Raw genomic sequence first — 24,252 nt, 5'->3', positions numbered from 1 at the left:
AAAAAAAAGTCTCCTAAACTAAATTTTCCTAATAAAACCTCCTTGGATAGCTTATTCTAATTAAAATGTTGAATATCAAGTGAGCAACATGTTCCAGAATAATGATAATTAAATGAAAGCAATTTGCTAGTTAATACTCCCTTCGTAAAGAAATATAAGAGTGTTTAGATCACTACTTTAGTATTCTAAACACTCTTATATTTCCTTAAAGAGGAAGTACATACAGTTGCAGGAAGGTAAGTGTGCATCTACAAGACAAAAGAAGAAAATATTTATTGTCAGGGCTATGAGATTAACATACCAGCTGCATTTCCTGTTATTTCTAATTCAACAAATTTGGTACAAAGATTTTATAAAGCTGCCCTTAGGACCTCAAAGTTAATTATCCCTCTATTTATCACTATCCAGGGATTCAAATTCTCTAAAGCCCATCGTCTCTTCCTCTAACAAGTTTCTGAAAAATGTAACTATAACAGAAGAAATGAGAAGATTTGTTATGTAGTGCAGACTGTACTACCAAGCAAGCAAAGAAAACAAAGTTTGAAATTCAGATCGTTTCAGTACCTTCAGGCAAACCTCTTCAGCATGCATAATAAACCTTATTCAGCTTGGTACTCACAAATGCATTGATTTTGAAAGAGCAAAGCTTTCTTGCATCGAACTTGAATTTCTTTAAGATGCGATTGGGAACACTTGCTAGTGTCCAGCATAGCCTATGTCAGGTCTGCACAAGACACCTAGCCAGACATCGAACATGAATTGGCAGAATCAGCCTTTTCTCGTCTGATGGGTTGTAGTTTATTCAGTTTTTTTCTTTTCAAAATGACATCGCTCAGTACAAATTTAGCCTGGCCAAACTGTTAATCTGTGCCCTGCACGCCAATTTATCTATAAAAATCCTTTAGAAAATCAATATTAACAAATCACAAGGAAGCAACAATGTGCGCATCTTTGACATGCATGAATGGATAAGAAAGCTATTACAGGATCACTAATAATAAAGCACGAGGAAGCATCCATATCATTTTCTTTAGATACATCGATATCAGCGTCAACCTGTCTTGGGAGGGCAGTCCAAAATCATCCAAAGATGGCGAAAAACATATTTGGCCAAAAATATTTCACGAATCATATTGCACTAAATATATAAAATACTCCCAAATACAAAAGAAGAAAAGGTGCATGACTGACAGCCCCTATCTCAATTACGAAGCATTTTCATCTGCCCCACAATTCAAGTTTCTAAACAGAATATTAACTTCCATATATAAAGTTTATAGCTCCCAAAGTATCTTGACTGTTGAGTAGATAACTCATTAATCACAACTACAGAGAAGAATGAATAATCATGTAATTAGTGTAATAATTATTGCTCCGAAGTGCCTTGACTGCTGAGTGTTAACTACTAAACAAATTTTCCACATGGCCAAAACAATATACAGGATAGAGATATGTGCATTCCTTAAGTATAATCAGATTAAACAAATAATACAAGAAGTGGTTTAGTCTGAAGAGGGGGCACTGGTACCTTATGCTGTTCAAGAACCACAGAGGACTTGCAACGGCAGTGGAGCACGTTCCCGTCCCCAACTCAATCCAATGCAGTAAATTGTTGTTCCCGGAGGAAGGAACATACATTGAGCAACCCCTACAACTACAATGCCGCATGATTATTACTGGAACTCATCCCGGCAGCTAGCCTACTTCTACTACGCTACGAGAACGAGATACAACGGCCAAGCACACGATGCATGGCTCTTTAATTCACTAGCAAGACAGCTTAAGCAAACGGCAAAGGGATTATGTCGCCGACGAACACTAACATGCGCCACGGCGGAAGCCGACGCCCCCGGCGGCGACGTCGTAGAGCACCTCGTGCGTCTGCTGCTGCACGTTGCCGATGAAGCCGAGGGCCAGGTCCGAGGAGGTGGCTGTGAAGGCGAGGCATCCCCCGAGCATGACAGCCGGCGGGTCGAGCACCACCACGGCGCCGCCGCCGAACACCAGGGAGACGGCGGGCACCCTCACGTTGGTGAGCCCCAGGAAGTCGTAGCAGGTGTCCAGGGTCCCGGTGGCCCCGCTCCTCGGGTACGCCCTCATGGCGTTCCTGAAGGCCCGGCGCAGCGCGCGGTACGCGGTGGGCGGCAGCTGCGTGATGACGGCGCTCGAGTCCATCACCGCCCCGGCGGAGAAGACCACCGGCGGGATCCTGAGCTGGCGCCCCGCCACGACGATGCCCTGGAGCCGCACCAGGTATAGGCTCGGGTTGATGGCGCTCCGGACGAGTGGCGTGGTGGCGAATACGGTGGTGGAGTTGGTCGTCACCGGCCCGCCGATGGAGAGGAAGCCGGAGGCGCTGGCCTGTGGGACGCAGTAGGAGAAGGCGTTGCCCAGGGAGCGGGCCGTCTGGGCGAGGAGTGACTGCGCGCCGCCGCCGAGGGACATGGTCCCGGCGGTCAGGTCGCTGAACTTGCCGCGCACGGCGTGGCTGCATCCGAACCGGAAGCTGCGGACGGCGGTGCTGCCGCTGATGGTGAGCGTGTCGGTCATGTACGTCCCGGCGGTCGCCCGGTCGTCGCTGTACTCGATCAGGTACCGGCAGTCGGCGTTCGCGGACGTGTTGGAGCAGCCGTTGCCGTAGGAGCCGAGGGAGCGGCAGGCGGGGGAGCGGCAGCGGACGGCCGCGGCGGTGCTGGACGTGCTGGGGTCGAACAAGGGGATCCGTTGCGGGTAGCACTGGGGGATGGGGCAGGGGACGCACTGGATCCACGGCACGTCCACGGTGGTGTCGATGGCCATGGTCTGCTGAGACACGACCGTGGGGTCGCCGTCGGCGTTGATCCACGCCGAGCTACCGGAGCCGGAGCCGATGCCGAAGGTGGAACTGGGACCGAAGTCCACCTGGGTCATCAGCACGTGCGGCTTGGCTGGGTTGAGCACGTCCTCCGCCCCGCTGCTGGCCTTCCTCCGGACGTAGTCGGTGCGGACCTGGTCCCAGCGGAGCATCTCCAGCAGGGACGGCACCGGCGCCCTGCCGGCGGACGGCGAGCAGGGGCCGAACGGACGGTGCAGCGGCACCCACGTGCCCTCCGCCGATGGAGCCACTGCATGCAAAGAAAAAACGAACAAGCTAGCATGGTTTAGCGCATACATGGACGCTGATCGATTTGCATCAATGGCTGCATGTACCCTACGTACCCTTGAGGCCAGAGCAGAAGGTTTTGGGCTCCAAGTGCCCGGTCTCCACCACATGGTAGCGCTGGCGACCTGCTCCGGCGCCATGGGCAACGGAGGAACTAATGGAGAAGAGGAGGATGACGACGAGGGAGCACACCATGGCTGACTCTGGTTGCTAGCTACAACACTACGTAGATACTGAATGTTGTTCCGATTTGGCTCTATATATAGAAGAGGTTCGTCCTCGATCTCAACATGTAAGAGAAGTGGTTGTTGCTACTTGCTAGCCATGCATCGTGTGGACGACCAGGACGCGGTGTCATGTCCAAGGATTGATGTATACCACCAGCAAGATAAAGGGCTGAGTTATAAACAATGTGCGTGTGTGCGCGCGCGTGTGCGTGCGTGCGTGCGTGTGTGTGCGCGCTCGCGCAAGATTTCTACGTGTAGATGTTGATTTTACAATCAATGTTGATTGGTCAATTGAGTACCCAAGTTGTACATGGCTTTCCCAATCAGTTTTGCTAAGGCCCTGTTTGGTTCATAAGTCCTAGGACTTTTTTTTAGTCCCAACTTATAAGTCCCAAGTCCCTAAAAAGTCTCTACCTGTTTGGTTCCTGAGACTTATAAGTCTCTATAAGACCATATTACAACTATAAGTCCCTATAAGTCCCTCCTTGAGAGTCTTATTTCATAAGTCCCAAATGCCCACTTTAAGTCCCTATAAGTCCCTCCTGTTTGGTTTAGATGGGACTTATAGGGACTTATTTAAGTCCCTAGACCAATAAGTCCCTGGAAACAAACACCCTCTAAGTCTCAGTCGACTTAGACTTCATTATGTCTCAGTCGATGTTGTATTCCATTGATATTGCATTGAGATTCGTACAAAAAATTCTTTTCAGTTTTTCCTTTTTCTTCCCATATACACTATCACTTGATTGGGACTTGGTTAAGTCTCAGTCGACTAACACCTAGACACACCCTTTCCCAATAGCCACGGTTGATCGGGGCGTCCCCGTTTCGAGTTCGAGCTCTGTTGAATGCGAGTGGTGTGGTTGTTGTCAACCCTTTGTAGGCGATGTCGCAGGATGATGCGGCATCCCCGTATCCAACGTGTTCCTGACGACGAGCCTCATCGAGGACAGCGCTATCGACCGTTCTACCCTCGTCTCTGTGTTCGTGTCATGTTGCTCTTATGCCGAAATGGGCTAAAACACCCAAAAAATCAGGCAACTGTGTATTAGCAAACACGACAACATATACTATATCATATAACTAAGCTTCCTAGGAATGAAGGCTTCGCATTCAATTGAGGTCACCAATTTGGAATTGGATCAGCGATGTTGACTAGGTCAACAATATCTCAGTCGATTCTTTTAATTTATTATGCTCTCTAATTTTGGAGCTCTCTCATTGCATCGAGAAATTCAATTGGATTTGGTTCATGATTTTAACTGAATTAACAATTTTTCAAGTCAATCGGAAGTAGCCGCCCTATAAAAACATATCAACCCCGCCCACCCTTTCATCACCTAGAAAAAAGAAGGCTCAACATGTGATACTTGTGCACCAATATAGTATATGCCGCCACCACCGCAGAAAATTTCCTCACGTAAGTATGAGTTGATTAGCAGATAACACAAAATTACACCGCGAAAGGCTTACCAAAACACCGCGTTATATGAATAAAAAAGAAAACACACTCCATCATCTTCCCCACTAACCAAACCAAATACTCACTTCGTTCCAAAATACAAGGTGTATTAGTTTATTGAAAAGACAAATTTCTTTAACTTTGACCAAGTTCGGAGCCAAAAATATCGACATCCATAATATTAGATAAATAAAATATGAAAATTCATTTCATGATGAATCTAAAAATAAGATTTTATATTTTGGATATTGATATATTTCTACACAAATGTGGTTAAACTTAAAGAGGTTTGACTTTTCAAAAAACTAATACACCCTATATTTTGAAATAGATGGAGTAAATAAATTATAAAAATCGAATAACATCAACGGCGCAGCAAAGCGCGGCCAACCATTCTAGTAAATACTATTGTTGAAATGATTATTGAATACGAAGAAACATAAGGACTTGTCATAGAACAAATCTCATTGGGTAGAATTCAAATAATATTTTTTTTTTCTAATTGAGGTGTACATATCTCAATTTCATTCATCATGAAACTGATAATACATCTGGAGGGGGAATCGTCCCAAAGGTTTGATCAAGTTCAACATATAAAAATGAAACAAAGGAAAGCAAAACATGAAGCACCAGGCTCTCAGCACCAAACTCCTAACAACATGCTTTTAGACCATACAACCCCCTGGACGATAGGCTGCTCAACCTTTTACATCATCATCTACAAAATGTTCGAAAACAGTAAATCAACAAAGACGCCACACCCCTAGCATGCCTGGGGGCTCAACAAGCCATCCTTAGCACTAGGGTCGCCAACCACTCGTCCTACTCGTAAGCTCAGCCGCAACCTGCCACAACAACTTTGGTCCTTTGACATGTAGCACGCAAAGTCCTCGTCTAGATGATGATCCACAACAACGGAAGCGGCTCACTGGCTCGTGTTTTGATCAAAACACAAGCCAGTGAGCCGCTTGAGTTATCACACGACTCAGATCATAAGCATAAATATTCCACGTGCATTATTACTAAATTTGCAAACGGTCTAGATGATTGCAGTAACCCCTACAACTACAATCCCTCTCAACATGTCAGGGATATTCATTATCCAAGCACACAATTCATGTACATAACTAAGGTTTCATATTGATTCCAAGAACACACTTGGCTACCCCCCCCCCCTCCCCCCAAGTGATCTATTTTTTTATTATGACCACAAAAACGACACTTATCACTACCTAGCCATGCCCTCTTTAACAAATCACCTCTACTGTAAACCTAAACGGCAAACTCAAACTCAAACCCTAAACAACAACCTATTGACCTAGACGACAATCCATAAACAAAAACTCAAACCCTGAATCTAAATGACAAAGACTAACCCTAAATAACAAACCCCAACCCTACGTTCTAGATGGAACTTGTGACCTCGCGGGTCGCGCTCGGCAGGAGGATGTGGTGCGTCCCACTTTACTTACGTCGTCGTATGGACACGCTGCAATCGATGTGAAACGCACGGTACTGCATGCACCACGCTCTGCAGACTACGGTGCACTGCAGCAGCGGGGCGAGCTGCCGGCCGAGTCTTCTGCGACCATTTACTACACGCACGTTGCTCTATAGGCAGTAGTACATGTGATAACAGTGTAAAGAAGTTAAGAGAGGAGAGAAGGTGAGAGCCAAGATGGCAGTGCGCCTTGAGCAGTGTACAGTCTGTGGATTGAAGAAGTCCCCACTTTCCTGCGCTTGGAGACACATTCACCTGCCTGGTAGATAGTTGTCTGACAAACATAAATAGCGGCACGAGGGGAAATTGGACGGATCAGGCTATCAATTTTATAGACATGTTAAAATTACATAGTAGTACAACTCATAATTGGCAAAACCCAGTTTTAGTAAATCAGGCCGAACCACAAAGCAAACTCATGTACTCAACTCAAAGCAATGCCCTCTTTAGCAAAAGCACCTGTTTGTAGTAATGTTGAACTTACAACCAGGCTTGTACAATTAGTTGGTGATAACTGCTCGATCCGTTGCCATGCCTAAGTATATTGTACTGTATGTAGTATTTGTGATTATAAAAAGTAAATAAAAAGGTTAGTTTTTTTCATGTAGAAATACAGCTGCTAGGTAATTTAGTTAATTTATTTTCGATGTAGATATACTACAACTGCTAGTATTACTTGCATTTGTCATAATAAAAAGCAAAAAGGTAACCTTATCCAACTTATTACTCCCTCCGTTCCATAATGTGGTGGACATAGATTTTACCAAAAGTTAAACTTTACAAACCTTGACCATATTTATAGAGAAAAATAGATACATCTAGAATACCAAATACATATCGTTGGATACATCATGAATTATATTTTTCATAATGTACATGATTGGTATTATAGGTATAGATAGTTTTGTCCATAAACTTGGTTGAAGTTTGCTAAGTTTGACTCTGGAAAAAATCTATATGCACTACATTATGGACTGGAGGGAGTACTATTCAATTTGTTTTTGACTATTTTTCCAGGGTATCATTTGTTTTTTTTCTGATTTCGTTGCTAAATTTCTCAACAGCTTATTATGAAATAAACTGAACATATATATCACACTCCATCAGATTATGCAACAGTGAGCTGTGAGCATACGCGAGTGCCATGACGTCAGACAATGTGACGTAGGCCTTTGATGTCGATGCGGAGACTCTTCACTACGCGGTACGGGTGCGCTACGGTGTACATCCATAATACACTGCATGCAGTGCACGCACCATGCTGCAGTACAGCAGCGCGACTTGCCTTCCGAGTCCTTCGGGCTGCCTTCTCCATTTAGGCCAAGTCCACCGCGCGACCTCAAATAGACGTTCATTTTGTTCGGATTCTGTCCGTTTGGATAGCAATTTGGGATTGTGTCCGGGCGTGTCCTGGGATGCGGTGGCCGTGCGTCCAGCGCGCGGCCACATCCATTTGCCCTATCCTGTCCGCGTCTATTTAAAAAACCAGAAGTAACGTTTCAAATGCCAAGCCCTAGTTCAGGCCAGTGGCCCCGGTTCATCAGCAGAGAAACGGGTGCTCGTGCTTGCTTTCTTTGCATCTCGACGGACAGCCGCCCGCCGCTGCTGGAGCCAGGCGTGATGTTGAGGTCGGTGACGGTCGCGGGGCGCGGTGTGGACGGCGCGAACAAGCCCACGTCCGGCGACGCCGAGAAACGGGTCTGGCCGTCGTGCCTTGGCGGAGGAAAGCCGGGCGACATGGGCGCGGCGCGCGACGTCAGCGACTGGCAGTGCGTAGGCCGGGCGACCGATGAGTCTGTGCTCGCCGGGCCGACGGGTGCTGCAGGGAACTCGGCCGGACGGCCCATGCCGCCAAGCATGAGGATGGCGTGCGCTTTGTTGACGAGGTTCTCCTTCTCGTCGGCAGCGGCCTTGCGCCGCGCAGCCTCCAGCTCCTCGCATTGGGCGACGAACTTGGCCGCGGCGGCATTGACCTTGACGGCCGCTCTCCGTTCCCTCCTCTTCGCCGATTCCGCGTCCAACTTGGCGATCTCCTCCGGCGTGCACTCCACCGCGGCTTCCTCGGAGCCTTCTTCTTCACCTTTGTGGGCGGGTCGACGGCCAGGCCGCCGGAACTCGGCGGGGCGTCGGCCATGGCCGGGGGAGAGAGGGGCGGCAGGAGGGACGTGGAAGGGTTTGGGGGAAATGGCGGCAAATAGGCGTGGGTGGATTTTGGTTTCTCCCATCGACAGGCGGGCCAGGGGAGGACAAGCACGCGCGTCCCGCCCGTCCGTTTCATCCCAAAACCGGCGCAAACTTGAACCGGGGATGGGTCGAAAGCGGACACAAAGCGGACAAAAGTCCGTTTGCGCCCGCGCGCTGGGCCGTTTCATTTGTCCGTTTTATTCCAAACAGACGAGGACGGACAAAATAGGGTCGCGCAGTGAAGTTGGCCTTACTCCCAGTACCATGGCTACTCCACCTCGGCTGCCATGGATAAGCTCGGTCTAGGGCTGATAACAGAAGCGCCCAGCTTTTGTCGTTAGGAAATTAATTACTGGAAGCCCACTTACCTCTCGGAAAGTGGCCTGACCTACTGCACTTTGGTACTAGTACTATCATCAGCTGCACGTCAAGTACATATACATCTGCCAAGTGGCCTGATCGGCTCCTCTACCGCACCCGATTCCAAGTTTTCAAGACAGAGGGAGAGAGTGCGTGTATTATTTTTTAATATGGGCTAATTAACACCGGTTCGAAAGATTAGAGATGATTAAAGACGTTATCGGTGCATTATAGATTTGCTCTCTTCTCATGTATGACTGCCGGCTATCCATCCATGCATTGCTGCAGCCTGCCTGCCCACCGGCCAGTATGAGTTAATTGCAGAGAGTACATACATACCCTACTTTCATTGAATCAACTGTGTATGAGCGCAGTGCAGCAACGCCACCTGCTCGCCATCACACGCGAAGCTAGCTAGAGGATGCACAGGCTAGGGCTAGGACTAATGGTACAAGTAGCAGCTCAGCTTGGGAGCTATGGAGTAATGGAAGCTCTCATACCTGTCAGTGGAGACAGCCCACTTGCCTGCCATTGGAGGCACAGGCACCTGACCTGCCCCTCGCCAAGTGGCCTAATCAACCAGTCGCATATGAGTATAATTCAGTGTATAGTGTACACACAGACTGTGACCCGGCCGTTTTTTAGGCATGTGCTTGGTTTACTTAGGACAGGTTGAGTACCAATACGACAGTATTATTTACTTATCCCGCTTCACCAATCATCATCATCTTCTCCTGCTTTTGCCGGTTGTGGCAACTTCTATTTTCAATTTACTTTGGCGGCTCTTGTAAGCTTGTACCGAATATCAGACTTTTTCAGACCTTTTGCTTAATAATATGCCTGCGTGACTCACATTCCCTCATTTATTTGATAGCAGTATATATTGTTCTATATACACGAACTTATACGTGATATCCAAAATGTTTGTCAAAATAATGAGTCTACACTTGTACACTCATGAGTGGCCAGTAGTGGAACTCTGCTGGCGGACCAGCAGGATTAATTGAGCATGCAATGCAATGCAAGTGTAGTCACGTCGACCCACGACGAGCGCTAGCTGCAGCGGCGCGACCTGTCTCCGTGTTTCTTATATAGATAGACCCGCCGAGTCTTTTCCGGTGCCATTTACTACTAGCTCTGTTGCCCATCTCGACGAACAGCGACGAAACAGGTGGAGTAATTAGGATGGCAGCAGGGAAGGAGGGCCAAGATACATTGGCAGCCAGCACAACCGGCCAGCAGGGCGCATGCGTAATGCAAGCTGGGACATGGGGCAGCAGAGAGCCGTCAGCCATGAGTAGTGAAGACGATGGAGGAAGGCCTCTACACTTGCACGCGTGTACGTACTCTGGATGAAAGTACTCTAAGCCTGGTTGTAACAGGGAGTATCATATACTAGTATCATGCATATGATACTGTGTATGATACTACCTCCTTAATGCATAGTATCATATATTAGTATCATGTAGTACTCTATTTATTGTCATGCATGACACAAAGTAGCATAACATTTATTATGATACAGTATCATGATATGATACTACATCCTCTCTTTCTTCATTTAATGCTATGACACCTCATCAAAATTGCCTAGTTGGCATGCATGATACTAGTTATGATACTACCATTACAACCAGCCTGATGCAGGATGGGTACCACTATTCATTGCCTTCATTTTACTGCGACATCAAGTCATTGATTTTGTAACTTTCTGTTGGTAGTGTACCAAGCTGCATGCTTGGTCCTGTGGCATCAAATTCGGTAGTAAGTAGGCCAATGGTATCGCCGGATTAATCCGAAGACAAGGGTTGATAGTACAATGTCAAAAAATATCTTATATTAAGTTATAGAGGGAGTAATTCTTTTGACGGACGTAAAATATTTTACCTCGTTCGTTAATTGAGTAGAAGAGAATTATCTGATTAATTAGCAACAGAACATAAATCTTTACAAACTTGTTCTAGGAAGACGCATAAGTAACAACCCGACATGTGGACTACCCTCAAACCATGAAGACACACGGCCACAAAGGCAGACTGACAAACGCTCCAAACATTGGGTCGATAGTAACCTTTTAGGACTTGTTGATGATGTGACTCTCAAATTGATTAATATTATGTAGACCTTGTGCTAGACTACCCGGATGATCTATTCCGCAAAATTTACCTTTTTCCATGTAGGTTCAATATGTCAATGCTGATCAGCCGGTGCACTTCAAAAATCATGGGTTCTTCTATGGAGAAAGTTTAAATCATGGGACAATTTATGGATGGGAAAAATCTCAGGACTTCTGAAGCTAAGCTTAGGCTTAAGAAGATGATAAATGTGTTATTAAAGAAGGAAAAAAAACTATGCAGTTTTTGTTAGAGTGATCTTAGTTAGTGTGTTAGTGGGTTTAATATATGGAACCATGTTTTGTAAGAAGCCGGTGCACTTAATGCCACTAAAGCTAAGCTTATATTTAAGACGATGAGAAATGTGTTACTAAAGTGGGAAAAAGTGATTGTTGCATGCCGTGTCTATTGGAATGAGATTAGTTATTGCGCTAGTGGGTTTAATATGTGGAGCAATGTTTAGTAAGAATAATTTAAAATAATCCGGTGACTTTCATACATACTCATTGCCTATGCATGTGGAGGTACAAGACCACTAAAGCTACGGAAATAATGTTTTCCATGTGCATGTTTCATACTATATAGATCCTGTTATGTGGTACTATTCTCTCTCAGCTAAATTATCATGCTCCTTTGTTTGAGTTACCAATATTAAGTATGACATTAATGAAAAACCTCACATACCACGGGCATGTACCGAGAAAATGACAAAGTTATGTCATTTCTCTAATGAATTAAATCAAATCCGCCAAAAGAATTGACCCACCTCGGGAGGATGGAATGCACAGACCATCACCTTTGGGGGTTGTTTTTTGCACATATTACTTATACATGGTGTTTGTTATAGAGAACACAGACTATTTGGTGCAACCAGTTGCCAAGAGGTCAAATTCAGCGCTTCGCGTAGTTGAAATAATTTCTGACATGTGTGCTCCATAATTGACCAAACTCAGAATATCCTTAAATATTATAGAAGAATAATGTTTCATAAAAAATTGGGAAATTTTGTGTGGATGCATTTTAGGCTACTAGAGTAAGGTACGCATGCATTCTACATAGGATCTTAGATAACCAAAGTATTAATGAATATTGACATACCACATCATAATAGGTAAAAATACCAATTTGAATTATATATGCATGATGCAGATGTAGATTTAATTATCGTAGTTCATCCCATTGAAAATCATATTGTATATACAACATATACAAAGGTTGTTTGGTACAATACTACACACAACTCATCTTAATATATCCAACAAAATTGTCTTAAGTATCTAAGTAGATAGTATTGCATCTTTAAAGACAAATGAAACTTATGAACATCTTTCATAGTCTTGAATACAAAATCATAAAGTAAAAGTGAATGAAAATTCTTTTAGAAGACAAAATAATTGGGGCACTAAAGTATGGAAGATTCTAGAAGAAATGAGAAGGCCTATTATACGTGATCTTTGTGAATTGTAAATCATGAACTAAAAAAGAAATGGCAATTCATTTGGAAGAAAAAGTTTGGATTTAATTTATGGAATATTCGAGACCAAAGAAGAAGTGCTTGTGTTTTCAAGTTTGTGCATGTTGTGCATTGCGAACCATAAAGTACATTCTTTAGGTTTGTTCATTCTGCTGGCTCAACCATAGGATCTTCCAGATAGTACATGTGGCAGAATCTGATGGAGTGAAGATGATATCATACAACCAATAGTGCTTGGATTCATGACCTTTGTACCATTGGACTGGCTTCATCCATTGACCAATACTAGACAATGCCCCACGCGTTGCGGCGGGATTTTGTATGAATCAAAAATTTCTCGTGTAGTAAGATAACTTTTTATCAGTATTCTACCAAATCTCTATGTATAAGTTTAAAATTAGAGGAAAATAAAATAAAATATGCATGCATACCTCACTTGTCATTCATAGGCTATAAGCTGCATGCATGCGTCAATGTTTTTCTTGATTAAAACACTCGTAGACAGCAGTTACTACATGCACTTGCATGCATGCGCCAGTTACTGGCTTACTGCGTGTGGTTGATGCAGCAGCTCTCAATGTGTAGATCGGACGCATATTATTGACTGATATCCAACGGCTAAATTAATTTGGGTGATGTGGCTTAAGGAGAAGCGAGAGAATTCCTATAGTGAAGGCTAGCTATTTAGATATAAAAGATTCCAAGTTATTCATACAACTATATACAGATATAGCGCCGCCGAGTGCTCCTATGCAATTTCGTATAGGGACGCGAACTAGGAGCACACGGAGGCGCACCTCCCTGTAATCCAGGCCGCGCAATGCTATCTGGAGATGCATGCATGTTTTGCTCTAATCATTTCCCATATGCGAATACACTGCCAAAGAGAACATGGGCACAGTGCATACCTGTGCATCCACATTTAATTGGCTAGTGGGACACAACAGTAAAGGTTGGAGATGTCTGCAAATAATAAACCGCGAGCCGCTGCGGCCATGGCACCTAGGTATCCTGGCGAGCTGCGGCTGGACTTCCGCCAAAACGGACGGGCACCACCACGGTTGACGGCTGCAAGTACCTCGTGCTTGTGACGTAAAGAGGACTCGCGGACCAGATGTTGGCCATGGCAGCCTGCTTCTGCAGGTCCATACAAAGGATAAAACTCCAACGAGTATACATCGGTGAGACTGGACCTGGTGATTCTTCTCTATTAGAGCGAGGTGTATTTCTGGATCATAGCCCGTTCTTTGGGAACGACTAGCTGCTGGGAAGAACAGTAGCCTCGTTAAAAAAACTAACCGGGGGAAGAGGGAGAGAGGGACAGATGCCCGACCTCTCTTGCTAGCCGTTCCCTGGAACTCGTGGCTGCTGCTGCAAGGTGAGAGAGAGAGAGAGCTACTGGAACCTGGTGTGGGAACACAAGACATGGTGCTAGAAGCCAGGGGATGCGGTGTCGCTAGTTGCGACCTCGTAGGATGCGGCAAACTCGGCCTGGGACGGCTACTTCGATTTGGTGGTAATGGATTTCATAGTCTTCTTCCTGGTTTTTTCTTCCCACACGTTTTCACTGGCCGCCGGAACGCATGGCTTGGTGTCGACGTGCAGGGCGGACATGGTGTCGCTGACCGTGGCAGTGCAAGACGCGGAAAGCTCGGAGTTCCTCTTGGCTTTGTTCCACGCTAGCTTGGAACACGGCGAACAAGTGGAGCTGTGAAAGACCCATCATCGAACCATTCCATTGCCACAGAACGGGCAAACCATGAGTGCAAGCCGAGGTTGTTCATCTAGTGCCACTGGAGCGCTGGAGCTTGACATGGTGGTGAGAACCATCTTGAGAAAACACGAAGTGGAGGGGCTCTGTAGTTGTGTGTGCGAGATTGAGCTAAAATGGTGTAAGGAGGGGGTCTCCTATAGTTGTGTGTGCCAGAATGTAGAAGACATATGGTGTAAGGAGGAAGAAGACCCTTGGGTAGAAGAGAGGAGGGGACCGTTGGAGGACTAGTAGCATCAGTGCATTTAACTGAGTTAGGTGGTTGGCGGGTGTTAGTTGAGTTGAGCTCGTGCTGTCGAATAGAAGAAGCAGACACTGTGGGAACAGAAACGCGTGGACTTTAGGACAGATACGAGCCAAAAGCAAATGAGAATACGGTGTGGCTAATATAGTGATTGCAGATCCCAAGACAAGTGGGTGGGCAGGATTCCGGTGGGCAGCGTCGCCGAGTGCTCCTATGCAATTTCGTATAGCATAGACCCTAAACCCATCGTGCAAGTAATTCACCTATTATACATGAAATGCCAATGCCTACATAATTGTGCTACAATATCTGAGGTCAAATCCATCTATAAATATCATTACAAAACGTCAAATATTGTTTTTGGCAGATTTTTAAGTAATATTTGTATTTTGTCAAAAGTATATTAGTTAAACCTTAACAAGCATCCACAAAAAGTGTGATTTTTGGACATGCAATTGGTTTTGTTTAATTTTGGTGTTTATTCAGCCTTTGTCCGGATGCCACATAATTTCACAATTTTTTAAGTAAACATCAATCATTCACAAAACCAAAATTGGTGTAGTACTGCTTAACAATGTATCCACAGGAAAATTCATAATTTTTGGGTGAACAATTATTTTGCCAATATTGAAGTGTTTTTTATCACTCGTGGGACCCATGATACATCAATCCCATCAGTCATGCTAAACATTAGGAGCATAATTGGTTTGCTGCCAAAAATTGGCATGCCAATGTTTGGCATTGTGTCAAATATTGGCAACTACTTGGTTGGCTACGAGTTGTTTTGCCTCTCTCACATAAAGTTGCCAATGGTTGATAAGTCTCGGTATTGCCAATAGTTGGCAGTGCCAACATTTGGCAAGCCAAATATTGATAGCAAACCAATTATGCTCTAGATTATACCCGATCGCAACTTATTACACCAATAGCTGGTGTTCACTGCAACAAAGAGTAGTAAATGTCACAACGAGAGACTCGGCAGGCAGGTAAATATATGTTCGTAGTCACGCTGCTGCACTGCAGCTAGAGTTAATTCAACGCAAATAACTCGGCATGGCAGGCATCAACGCAAATAACTCGAGCTTACTACAATACAGTTTACAGATAGGTACAGTAGGTACCAAGCTAGCTAGGTCGATCTGTAGCCTTGCCCGCCCGCTTGATTGATCACACATGGGCCGGTGCGTCCAGCTTGTCGAAGCAGGGCACGTCGGCGGCGGAGTCGCCTGCGACGACGGCGATGGTCACCGGCCAGCAGTAGTACGTGGTGAGGACGCTGGTGGTGGCCATCGCCGTGTGGGTGGACAAGACCCCGCTCAGCTCCATCTCCGCGCCGGCCACGCCGCGCCCCTCATAGAGCGTGCGCACGTACCTCATCGGCAGGTCCTCCCCCGGCTCCAGCCTGGCCACCGCGGTCGCCTCGTGCGCCATACGCTGCGCCACGTCGATGCGCTGCGGCAGGTCGAACTCGGTGATCGTCGCAGCAGGTCCCGCCGACGCGTCCGTGAGCCGGACGGTGACGTTGGCGTAAACAATGGTGGCGCGCCCGCCGGGGTTGTTGGCCCTGAGGAGGACCGTGAAGACCACGACGTTGCGCGGTGGCGGCAGTGACGGGATGTAGTCGACAGCCACGCGGCCGCCGGCGAGCTTCAGCTGGAGCTTCTCGGGGCGGAGCATCACCACCACTGCCCGAACGATCACTGCCACGGCCACCAGGGTGACCACGCACGCCACCGTGCACCGCGCCGCGTATAGCCACCGGAACCTCCTCCACCAGCTCGGCGCCTTGCTCCCCTGCTCGGCCATCCGATCTGGATTTACTTATTTTTGGTCGGGGAATCGTGTACTGGCTAATGAGCTAGAGATGGACCTTTGTGTTCGTGGATGATAGAGAGATCCACTTCCGGTACCTATTTATAGAAACTTACAAGTAGAATACACTACTAGCAAGTTCCTTGGGCTAACTCCAATGCGACGACCCATTTTATCTGTCTGCATCCATTAGTTTAACTGTAAACGAACAAAAATCACGGTCCAACGCACTGACGCAAACAAACAGGTCAGCTCCAACATATTCGCGAGGGAGTGATGATGTATGATGATTATTTCAAATGCAAGTATGATGCCCTTGGAAATGCAGCCACGAGAGTGTAAGTCAAAAAGAGAGGCTAGTATTGATTTATACGTTTAGTCCACTATTGTCTTTTGAAATTTAACTTGATGCCCCGTTTGGCATATGTTTGTTATTTATTTATTTTTCGCGAAAGGGTCAAAGGTGAAATATTAAGCATCACAAGTCTTTACAAACACACCTTTACAAAAACATAGCATTGTATTAAAAAAATTAGGGATGACAAAGTCTTCTTCTTCCTGCATCCACCGGTGGCGTGCCGTGAGCATAGCTTGACGCCGCCTCTGGGCCTCCGCCTCACCGGAGCAAACTTGTTTAAATTCAGGATCTTGAAGAAGCTATGACCGGGAAGTCATCGATGCAGATCAGGAGAGGCCCGCGACCCCGATCTACAAGCAGATTGTCGTCCCGTAGAAGAAAATATTAAAAAAAAGGGTATGTAGAAACTTCGAAGACCACGAAAGTCGTCTAATCCAAATGGATCCACTGTAATTAATACTAATCGAATTGCGGATGATCCGACGGAGATACTACTCCGCACTCCCTCCTCCAACGACAAGCACACCAACGGAATAAGGAAAGGGGCGGGTGGGTGCAATGATGGTGGTACAGAGAGGGGAGGACCAAGGCGGGTGGGTGCAGAGAGGAGATGAGAGGTGCTTTTTTCAACGTCAACGCCTTGCTTAAATATCCGGAGCATGCAGAGTGACGCCATTTTGATATGCGCAGCGGCTGGAGTATGCTTCTTGGTCTGTGCGTCCCCATTGAAGCAGCGCCGCTCATCGGCCGTTCACGTCGCTCTGGCCGGTATCGTCCAATCCTGTCCGCTTTGGCTGACTAATTGGCATGAATGCGCTGCAATGACTTTGGGTGGAGCCGAGCGGGCGGACGGACACGTACCTGTTACCACTTTGATATGCAAGCACACAGAATTCAGTTTTATTATTATTATTATTATTATTATTATTATTATTATTATTATTTAGTGATTTACTGTTTATTAGGGAGCATATGAGCTTGGGAGCCCCATACTCCAGGTCCGGCTAGTTCCCATTTGCGCGCTTTGATTACCCGTTTAGCCTATGTTCGTTATTTGCTATACATTTATTATTTGTGGATCATAGATCTTTCGATAATTTTATGTGGCTATAGTTTTGAAAGTTCACAGATTTTTTAATTCATTTATATGTACATTGCTGCCTAAAGGTTCAATCTATTTTTGTTTGTCCCCAGCACCCTGATATACACTACCAAACTCGTTTGACATTGAATTTTAAAAAAAACTTGTTTGACATTTGCAAATTGTGCCGCTGATTTAATTAATTATCTTTTTTTTGTTTTCAAGAAAACAATATTATTCTCATGTTTTTGTTTCTTCATCTGTATATCTTTTTTGGATCACTCTGTTTCTCTCTCTTCGGTTGGTATACACTAGTTTCACATTTTCAAAACTTGCAACGTTGTGTATTTGTATTGTACCACTGACGCGTGTCCTTTGAATTTTCAGTCGAGTGTGGAAAAGTCGGACCGCAGAAACTAAAAGAAGTCATGCATGCAGATATATACAGCGGCAGGCAACTGGACCGAGAGCTTCAAAGCTACGCAGGAGTAGCAGAGTGCGGTAGCAAGCCTTCTCTCAAAAAGAGGTAGGAGAGCATTTTCGCCGGCCATGGTGACCAGCGGCAGTGGGCAGTTCAAGAGTGCAGGCCCCGTGTGGAGCCCGAAGCAGTACATCCTGGCGGCCACCACCGTGACCCTCGCCGTGAGCGCCGTGGCCCTGGTGACCACCGTGGTCCTCAGGCCCGCGCGCATCGCCTTCTCCGTCACCGGCGCCTCCAGCAGCAGTGTCGAGGGAGCGTCGTTGGTGGCGCTGAACTTCACCCTCGACGCGGCCAACCCGAGCCGCCGCGCCGGGGTGGAGTACAGCTCCGTCACGGCCAGGCTTCAGCTCTACAGCGCGAGGCACGCGGCGGCCGCGTGGCTGAAGACGGACGTCCACCAGGCCATGCCGCTCCAGCAGCCGCCGGCGAGCTCGCGCAGCCTCCGCGCGTCGGTCCTCTTCGACTGCAAGGAATTGGGGTGCTGCGGGGGCGCGCCTCCGATGACCGTGCTGGTGCTCGCCCAGGTCCGGTTCAAGGTCGGGCTGGCCTACTCCCGCCAGTACGACGTCCAGGTCTCCTGCCAGCCCGTCGACTTCTTCGCCGCCACCGCCGCCGCCGCCGCTACAAGAGTTGTATGCGTTGCCTGACCTCGTCGCCACCGCCACTGCATGTGATATGTCGATCTAGATTAGTAGTAGTAGTAGTATATATGTATGATGTATCCCCAAATCGATTATATGATGATTTTCTGTGGCAATTCTTTTGGTTCTTCTGATCCGGCCGGCAGGATTTCGAAAATTACAGGATCAAGCTATCTTGGACAAAGAAACCAGGGAAAGTGGCTCTGCAAGTAGACCGGTCAGCGCGCAACAATGAGCACGACAGTTACACATAATGAGAATTAGAGGCCTACGATGAGTACATTCAGTCTGGTAGGCTGTCACCTCACCACATCGCCGTCAGGGTCTGTTTGGTTCTGATCCTGGAACATGTACCATTCTAGTGGTTGCCAGGCACATGATTAGGGTAATTTGCTGCTCATTGCGGAAAGTTGCCGGCGAATCACACAGAGGAAGGGAGTGAGACTTTAGCTGGGCCGACCCGTTGTAGCTAGGTTCTGTTTCGGCGTCTTTGCCGAATGTATTGCGCCAGGGACCCGGCAAACAGGTCTTGCCGAGTGTCATTGAAAAAATACTCGTCAAACAAGCGAAACTCGGTAAACATGTGCTTTGCCGAGTGTCATGGACAAAACACTCAGCAAAACAGTGGAACACACACAAAAAAAATCTTTCCCGAGTGCTACACTCAGCAAAAGGGTATCTTTCCCAAGTGCTACACTCGGCAAAAGAGGGTGTTCACTGCGCTGCACTGTCTTGGCTGTCGAAATTGCATACATTTTACATTTTCACGAGATAAAGTTGATCCAAAAATTAAAGTTTATGACATTTGGATAAAGTTTTTGATATTTTACATTTTACATTTTCACGAGATAAAGTTTATGATAAAGTTGATCCAAAAATTAAAGTTTTTCATTTTCACGAGATAAATAATTTTCATGTTGAGATCTTTGACAATTTAGGCCATATTAATTACACTTTCTGCCATGCCAAAATATGGTCTCAAATGACGAAGGGAGTGATCATATTTATTGCATAGTTTATGACAATGTGCCTAAACTGGGCACTTAGGTTCCAACCTTTTTGTACAAAAAATAATTTCCATTTTCTAAGTGTAAAAAATCGATATGTTTGTGAAGCGGGTACAAAAATAGGGTGCAAAATGGCACCACCCCGTTCACATAAAGTAGACCATTTTTTGTCAAATCCCCAAGTTTTGTAGATTTTCTACATTCCTAGCGATTTTTGCACATTTAAATGACTTTATATTGATTTCATGAAAGTAATTAAAATTTTAACTGCAAGTGTGTGATAGCTCTATCCTAAGAATTAGCAAAAAATATTTTTGTGTAAACAAATAGTCATTATATGGAAGAACCCTTAGAGTTTTTAGAGATTCAACCCCTTGCCATGAATAGCCATGCTGCCATTTTGACTCCGCTTTGGAAACAAATAAAAGTAAAAAAGACTACAAGTTCAAAAAAAAAATGCAATCCTTTCGCATGGAGTCATGTTATGTGACCTAGTTACAAGAGAAAAAATACCAATGTTTTAATATGAATGTTTTTTTTAAATAAATTCCTTCACAAGACAGGCTATCATGTGAGAACATTCATGGCTTTCAAGTCAAAAGACCAAGGTGATGATCATATTCAGTGCATAGTTTATGATAATGTGCCCAAATTACACACAAAGGTGCATCTTGCACTTAGAAACAATGTTGCCAAATGGAGTTTTCAACTTTTTTGTATGAAAACCCCATTTTTCATTTTATTAGTGTAAAAAATGGGTATTTTTTGTGAAGCAAGTACAAAAAACAAGGTGCAAAATGGCACCACTCCAATTTTCTCAGTAAGTAAACCATATTCTATGCACAATTCCCGAGTTTCATGGATTATCTAGATTTATAGCTACTTTCTCACATTTAAATTATTTTATGAAAATTTCTTGAAAGTAATTCAAATTTGAACTCCAAATGTCTTATAGCTCTGTCGTAAAAATTAGCAAAAAATATTTTTAGGTACACTAGTAGTCATTATATAGAAGAACCATTTACATTTTTTTAGAAATTCAAGCCCTTGCCATAAATAGCCATGCCGGCCATCTTGACCCTGTTTTAAAAAAGAAATAAAAACAATACAAGCTCAAAAGATGTAATCCTTTTGCATGGAGTCCTTTTGTGTGTACTAGTTGCAAGGAAAAATATCAAACTTCCAAAATCATAAATTTGAAGAAGAAAAATCCTTCAGAAGGGCTATCATGTATGAACACTCTTGGATTTCAAGTCAAATGACCAAGGTAATGGTCATATCTAGCGCATAGTTTATGATAATGTGCCCAAGTTGGACACAAAGGTGCATCTTGCACTTACATACAATGTTGCCAAATAGAGTTTCAAGTGTTTTATAAAAAAATCGTTTTCATTTTCGAAGTGTCAAAATTGACAATTTTGTGTGAAGCAAGTACAAAAAACAGGGTGCAAAATGGTCATGGAGGCAGCAAGGTTGATGAAAAAGCCTTCGGCAGTATATTCGCCATCCGTGGAGTGCCGAAACAGGCCTCCAGATTGGATCTTCTCATAACAGTAATTTGCAGCAGTGGAAAAAATCGTAGAAAATTGGTACCGAGGGTTTAGGAAATTCTGGAATTTATAGGCAGAAGAATGGCGGTAAGGTGGTGCTTGTCGGCCCTAAGTGGCCATGGGGTGCGCTCTAAGCCCTGGGCTGGCGCACCACGAGGGCGTGTTGGGGACCCACATGATCCTCTCGCTTCCCTCCAGTGCTTTCTGGAACATTTGTTGCCCGAAAATATCACCTTAATTTTTCAGGATATTTTGGCCTCAATAGATATTGATTTTCTAAAAAGTCAAAAATATCCAAGACGCCCTCGTGGTCCGTGCCCTCCCCCGAGAGCAGAATTGGGTGGTCCGTGCTAGTGGTCGGACTGCCACCGAAGGAGGAGAAGGCGGACAGTGACGACAAGGACATTTCCAACAATGAGCAGATGTGGCTAGATCCTTACTGCGTCTTCGACCGGTACTTCCTCAAGAAGGATGGCAAGGGTGCCGGGAAGGGCAAGGACGGTCGTGGATGAACTCCACCATAGCCAAACATGCCAAATTTTGGTAGTCCGATGCCATGTTTAGTTAGTAGTGATGGAGTACTCTGACGATGTGTGTGCATCGACGTAGTTGCATGAGTTTGTATTGATTTCAGATATGATAATTGAAGTGTCAGGATATGGATTACATTATTTGAAGGGTGCCCAGCCAGTGCTCGCGGCCGTGCCGAAGCGTGCCTGCAGGCGTTTGAGGGGCCAGATCTACAACGTATCTATAAAAAAAAATATCGTTCCATGCTATTATATTATCCATCTTGGATGTTTTATATGCATTATTACGCTATTTTATATCATTTTTTGGGACTAACCTATTAACCTAGTGCCCAGTGCCAGTTGCTGTTTTTTTGTTTTTGTCTTTTACAGAAAATCAATACCAAACGGAAGGAAACATTTTGACGATTTTTCTTGGACAAGAAAGACATCCACGAAGCTTCGGGAGGAGGCCAGAAGAGCTACAGGTGGGCCAAAAGCTCACTAGGCGCCCTAGGGGGGCCTGCAAGCTTGTGGCCCCCCGTAGCCCCTCTAACCCGAATCTTAGCTCCATAAATACCAAAATATTCCCCGTATACCATGGGCACACCAAAAATACTTTTTTCCGCCACTGCAAGTTTTTGTCCTCGTGAGATCCCATCTTGGGCCCTTTTCCGGTACTCTGCCCGAGGGGGATTAGATCACGGAGGGCCTCTACATGAACCTTGCTGCCCTTCCGATGACGTGTGAGTAGTTTGCCACAGAGCTACGAGTCCATAGCTAGTAGCTAGATGACTTCTTCTATCTCTTTGATCTTCAATACAATGTTCTCCTCGATGTTCTTAGAGATCTATTCGATGTCATCTTCTTTTGCGGTGTGTTTATTGAGATCTAATAAATTGTGAGTTTATGATCAGATTATCTATGAATATTATTTGAGTCTTCTCTGAACTCTTTTATGCATGATTAAGATAGCTTTGTTTTTCTCTCCGATCTATGAAGTTGGTTTGGCCAACTAGATTGATTTTACATGCAATGGGAGAGGTGTTTGTGATGGATTTAATCTTGCGGTGTCCTCACCTAGTGACAGAAGGGGTAACGAGACACATATTTGTATTGTTGCCATTAAGAATAAAAATATGGGGGGTTTCCATATTGATTGGATATATCCATCAAAATCATGTCATCTTGCTTAAGGCGTTATTCGGTTCTTGTTAACTTAATACACTAGATGCATGCTGGATTGCGGTCGATCTGTGGAGTAATAGTAGTAGATGCAGACTGGAGTCGGTCTACTTGTCACGGACGTGATGCCTATATTCATGATAATTGCCGTAGATATCGTCATGATTATTTGTTTTTCTATCAATTGCTCAACAGTAATTTATTTACCCACCATATTCTTTCTTTTAAGAGAGAAGCCTCCAGTGAAAAGTTTGGGCCCCGGGTCTATTCTTATCTTATTATTTTCAGATCTATAAAACCAAAAACCGATTAATACCTTCCTGCAATTTATTTACCTTTATTTTATTTTGCATTTTTATTTATCTTTTATACCTATCTCTATCAGATCTCATCCTTCCAAGTAACCGTGAATGGATTGACAACCCCTTTTATCGCGTTGGGTGCAAGTATTTGTTTGTCTGTGCAGGTGCTATCATGGAAAACACGGTTTCATGGATCATTGTTATCTCATATAGTCTTTGCTCCTCATAGATACTAACACTTGTCACCTGGAGGTCATAGATTCCCTAGATAACCCGGTGTCAATACAAAATAAGACTTACACATCCTTCTATAACATGATGTTGTCCTTGTACTTGCGTATGAACGGGTACAAGTCCACGGAGATGTCACGTCTGTTGTTCTGCTTCGTTGGAGAACTCTAGTTTGCATCCATGGCATAGTTGAGCTACTTTAGTTTGGACTTGTTTTGAATTGTGGCACGCCAATGGCTTCATCTCATGGGATTTTACAGGGAGATTTTCTTCATCCGCACATCCTTTACTAATTAGTATATTATACTTGATTATATTGTATTACCCCTATTTATGTCTTATATTTGTTTACAAAGTGGGATTACTTGCAACCACGTAAAAATATGCACCATTAGATACATATATGGGTTGTGCTACAAGTTTGTATGTATGATATCGTGGTTTATTAGTGGAATACTATCGTAGAGAAGATACAACACAGACACATATGTGAAGAGGACACCGTCGAGGTTGTGTGTTGGCGTCATTGTCATCAGTTGTCCACAAGCAAGCAACTCTGACTTTGCCGCCGAAAAAGCACACACCGCAAGAGCCGTGAGTTGCACACAAATATCCA

General features: G+C 45.0%; 3 protein-coding genes across 3 annotated transcripts; 1 reads left to right on the top strand and 2 right to left on the bottom strand.

Moving 5' to 3' along the window:
- Positions 1-1,450: 1,450 nt before the first annotated feature.
- Positions 1,451-3,498, bottom strand: LOC125521079 (aspartyl protease family protein At5g10770-like). Its single transcript, XM_048686134.2, has 2 exons — positions 3,199-3,498; positions 1,451-3,104 (listed from the first exon to the last, which is right to left on the bottom strand). The coding sequence occupies exons 1-2, from the start codon at positions 3,335-3,337 to the stop codon at positions 1,819-1,821; spliced, it is 1,425 nt and encodes a 474-aa protein (XP_048542091.1). The 5' UTR covers positions 3,338-3,498; the 3' UTR covers positions 1,451-1,818.
- An 11,982-nt stretch (positions 3,499-15,480) lies between these two features.
- On the bottom strand, positions 15,481-16,379 carry LOC125522408 (uncharacterized). The gene has a single exon (XM_048687472.2). It carries the CDS (start codon positions 16,283-16,285, stop codon positions 15,647-15,649), a length of 639 nt encoding a protein of 212 aa, XP_048543429.1. The 5' UTR covers positions 16,286-16,379; the 3' UTR covers positions 15,481-15,646.
- A 1,717-nt stretch (positions 16,380-18,096) lies between these two features.
- Positions 18,097-19,039, top strand: LOC147957360 (uncharacterized). The gene has a single exon (XM_087536600.1). The coding sequence runs from the start codon at positions 18,280-18,282 to the stop codon at positions 18,856-18,858; it is 579 nt and encodes a 192-aa protein (XP_087392726.1). The 5' UTR covers positions 18,097-18,279; the 3' UTR covers positions 18,859-19,039.
- The last annotated feature ends 5,213 nt before the right edge of the window (positions 19,040-24,252 follow it).

This window comes from Triticum urartu, chromosome 7A (genome assembly GCF_056163025.1).
Source record: "Triticum urartu cultivar PI428250 chromosome 7A, HENAU_Tu73, whole genome shotgun sequence".
Taxonomy (NCBI): domain Eukaryota; kingdom Viridiplantae; phylum Streptophyta; class Magnoliopsida; order Poales; family Poaceae; genus Triticum; species Triticum urartu.
This window is presented reverse-complemented; position numbering and strand designations above follow the sequence as displayed.

Coding starts and splice junctions, on each gene's coding strand:
- LOC147957360 (XM_087536600.1), top strand. CDS start 18,280: ATGGTGACCAGCGGCAGTGGGCAGTTCAAGAGTGCAGGCCCCGTGTGG.
- LOC125522408 (XM_048687472.2), bottom strand. CDS start 16,285: ATGGCCGAGCAGGGGAGCAAGGCGCCGAGCTGGTGGAGGAGGTTCCGG.
- LOC125521079 (XM_048686134.2), bottom strand. CDS start 3,337: ATGGTGTGCTCCCTCGTCGTCATCCTCCTCTTCTCCATTAGTTCCTCC. Junction 3,105..3,198: donor CTTCTGCTCTGGCCTCAAGG/GTACGTAGGGTA, acceptor CTTTGCATGCAG/TGGCTCCATCGGCGGAGGGC.